The sequence below is a fragment of the Priapulus caudatus genome, unplaced genomic scaffold (genome assembly GCF_000485595.1).
Source record: "Priapulus caudatus unplaced genomic scaffold, Priapulus_caudatus-5.0.1 Scaffold1834, whole genome shotgun sequence".
Classification (NCBI taxonomy): Eukaryota; Metazoa; Priapulida; class Priapulimorpha; order Priapulimorphida; family Priapulidae; genus Priapulus; species Priapulus caudatus.
The window spans coordinates 54,334-57,610 of record NW_014578895.1 but is presented as its reverse complement, the minus strand read 5'-3'; the positions used below and the strand labels follow the sequence as shown (position 1 = coordinate 57,610).

General features: G+C 50.3%; 2 protein-coding genes across 2 annotated transcripts in view; both read right to left on the bottom strand.

The window, feature by feature from the left end:
* The window catches only part of LOC106817706 (pre-rRNA-processing protein TSR1 homolog), a 15,152-nt gene extending 13,865 nt beyond the window's left edge, over nucleotides 1-1,287 (bottom strand). Inside the window, exon 1 of the mRNA XM_014822397.1 lies at nucleotides 442-1,287. Within this exon, the coding sequence (XP_014677883.1) occupies nucleotides 442-1,274 (833 nt within the window). The 5' untranslated portion in view covers nucleotides 1,275-1,287. The remainder of the gene's footprint in view (nucleotides 1-441) is intronic.
* Nucleotides 1,288-1,425: 138 nt separating this feature from the next.
* Nucleotides 1,426-3,277, bottom strand: part of LOC106817709 — a 9,522-nt gene continuing 7,670 nt past the window's right edge. The window contains exon 2 of the mRNA XM_014822399.1: nucleotides 1,426-1,969. Coding sequence (XP_014677885.1) covers nucleotides 1,450-1,929 — 480 coding nt within the window. The 5' untranslated portion in view covers nucleotides 1,930-1,969 and the 3' untranslated portion in view covers nucleotides 1,426-1,449. The remainder of the gene's footprint in view (nucleotides 1,970-3,277) is intronic.

Sequence of the window (3,277 nt, the reverse complement as noted above, 5' to 3'; positions counted from 1 at the left end):
CTACAGCTTTTTCTGCTCAGTGGCAAACACTGGTTGCATGTCTGCCAAATTTTCTTTGGACATTAGCTGAAAAAATACGGTAATTCCGCGAGGCCGTGCTCCGGAACTGAACTAGTTAGTATGGCAGAATTTTCAGGGAGTCACACGGACTCCTGCATATGTCAAATTAGGGAGTCCGACAGTAAATCAGGGAGTATTTGACTCCGGACTCCCGTTAATTTCGCACCCTGCAAGTGTACGTACCTATTAAGATGCTACTAGTACTACACACACCAGGGGAAAAATTACACACACCAGGAACTTTTTTTTCACGGGAGCTCTTTTTCAAAAGTCGGTAAATTTTTACGGGAGCTATTTTGAGCCTCACAGGAGCGATTTCAGAGGTTTGGCGAGCTCATCGCTCATCGCTCCCGTGTATTTTTTACCCTGACACACACGTACCTGACGTAGCCGGATACCAGCAGCGTCCCCACGAGCGCGTCGTCCTCACTCGGCACGAACCTCACCTCCTCCGCGAGCATGTGCGCGCGCCGATCGCGCAGCGCCACCTGGCGCTGCTTCTGCGCGGCGACGTGTCGCAGCACGACCAGCGCGTCGTTGGCGTCGTCCAGCGAGAAGACCTTCTCCTTCGGGAAGCGGCGCTCCACGCAGCGCTGGAGGCTCTTCTTCGCGTCGTGTCGGCGCTTCGGCGCGACCGCGTCCAGCCCCCGCACGACGTGCACGGACGACGGGAGCCCCTGCGCAAACAGCGCCGTCAGCAGCAGCTCGCCGCGCTCGTCGACGCCATCTAGCGGCGAGAGCAGGAACACGAGCGTGTCGGCGACCTTTGCGGCGTCAAGGGTCGCGACGAGGTCGCCACCAGGAGGCGCCACGAAGGCGAAGCGCGACTTGAAGCGCGGCGCGGCGAGGTGGACGATGCCGCGGCCGCTCTCGCCGCAGACGTTGTCGTCGGCGCTCGACCGCAGCATCGCGATGGCGTCCGCGGCGTCCACGCCCGCGCACAGCGGCACGACAGCGACCAGGAACGGTGGGACGCCGTCTCCGCCCAGGCGGCGCTTGCGAGCCGTCGCCTCCTCGCGCTTCCGCCCGCGAACTTGCTGCATCTTGTTGCGTCGCTCCACGCGGCTCGTCTCGCGCTTGTGCCGCCGCGTCGCGACCTTCACGTCGACCTTGCCCTTGTTGCTGTCGTCCAGCGCCCCCTTGCTGCGGTGGCGGCCATGTTTGTGCAGCTTCTTGGGCTGTTTGAAGGCTCCCGGTCGGTGCGTCTCCTGCATAGTGCGTATTAAACTACGCTGATATTAATAATACAAGTTTAGTTCTGATGATTCAGTGCTGGTGCAGAGAAACGGCCTCTCCGAAGGTTCAGCTCTGTGTTTGCTCAGTGTCCACTTTTTGTAAAGTCAAAGCATAAAAAGTTGCGTGTGGCATGAGCGCTCGAGCAGAAAACATTTACTCTACTTTCTTAGATTTTATCTCGATATTTCCTGCTTCGAAATCCTCTATGACCTTCCTCGCATAGACAGTATCGAATAAATCCTTTGATGTAAACTCAGACTGGGTCACGTCCGGTACCCGGTACGACACATAGGGTTTCAGAGCAAACTTGGTCAAATTCGGCACAACGATATCGGGCACTGCGTCCTTGTACAGAACGTGTCTGCTTCTGAACAAAAATCCCGTTCTCTGCACGCCTGTGTAATGCAGCTGCTGGTAGTACTTGCTCGCCTTTCCCGACTTGTGTTTTCCGGTCAGTGGGAATTTTTCCAACACGCGCTCCCTGTGACGAATGTTGGCTGGTAGCGGATACTTCTTGCGTTTCTTCGGGACGATGCCGTGTTGGCCACACAGCGGGAGGCTTGTGGCGAGTGAACGAGCTAGGTTGATCGGCTTACTAATTAAGGTAGCAGGCAGCAACTTTGCAAGCAACATGTCCTTTGAAACTGTTGCACATGAAATTGGATAAGTTATCCTGAAATAGAAAATGAAATCAGAGATGATAGCTCAGTCGTGCCGCCCGGATGGAAGAAGGTGTCGTAGCGAAAACGGCACTTAGATGGATGCCAGACGGGAGGAGAAGAAGGGGGAGACTCAAGGATACCTCGAGAAGGTCCATTGAGAAGGAGATGCGGATGTGTGACCTGTCAGGCGACATCTCGCTCTCTTGACTTGACCCCTTCCCTCCCTCTCATCATCATGCACCTCTTCATACAGTCACATGCAGTCTACAGCGTCAGCAGCGATCGGTCGATTACCTGAAGTGACTCCTGCAGTGTTACATCAGCCTTCTCCAGGGTCTTGACATCTTCCTCCATCTGTTCCACATCTGTGATATCCTAGAATTTAAGCATCGATATAGTTGAGCATCATGCTGCGTTTGCTTTCCTCAGTGTTCGAAATAAGGACGAAAATTTGAGGACGGACAAGCTACAAGATATTTTTGCTTGTCCTGAAATTTTTTTTACTTGTCCTGTTTAATAACAGAAATATAGTAAAATGTGTAATACATTTAATAAAATTAAATTTTAGACCCAATATCTTACTTTGTAATTTTAATACAGTTCACTAACAGTATTATCTAAAAGACGAATCGAAAATATGAAACGGACTGCAAAAACGGCGGCGGCCAGCAATGGTAGAAAATGAAGAAAAATTTGCCTCTAAAAAGTTGCTCTAAAAAGCTGCTTGTCCAGCAGACAAGCTACTGGACAGGTCTACTTGTCCTCCGTGGAAATGGACAAGTGAGGACAAACGGATAGCCCCTATTTCGAACACTGTTTCCTTCACCAGGCTTGTGAATCCAATCTCTCTCCACCGGTCAGAGGATGCTGACTGAGCAACCATTGCTGCTGTTGTCTTTGCCTATTTTTGTCTGTCTCTCTGGAACTCCCATGCACTTTGTATGTACATGATATATAGATCTATGTGTACATTATGAATTAGCTTCCTCAAGTAATCTTACTCATGATGAACCATCTAAAGCCTTCTGGTGACAACCCCACGCACACTTCACTTGGCTGAACAAATATAGCTAGACCGGCTGTTAAAACTAAATTGCCAAGATATCGTTACACTTGTATTTATCATTATGTAATAACATTTTATGATTTATTCTTTTTTTTTACTTATATTTCTTTACTTCCACAGTTGTACCTTTTACGTACATGTACGTGTGCATACACGTGTGCGTGTACGTACGTGTATGTATGCATATACGTGTGTATGTGCGTGTACATGTGTGTGTGTGTGTGTGTACGTGTGTGTATACGTGTGTATGTAC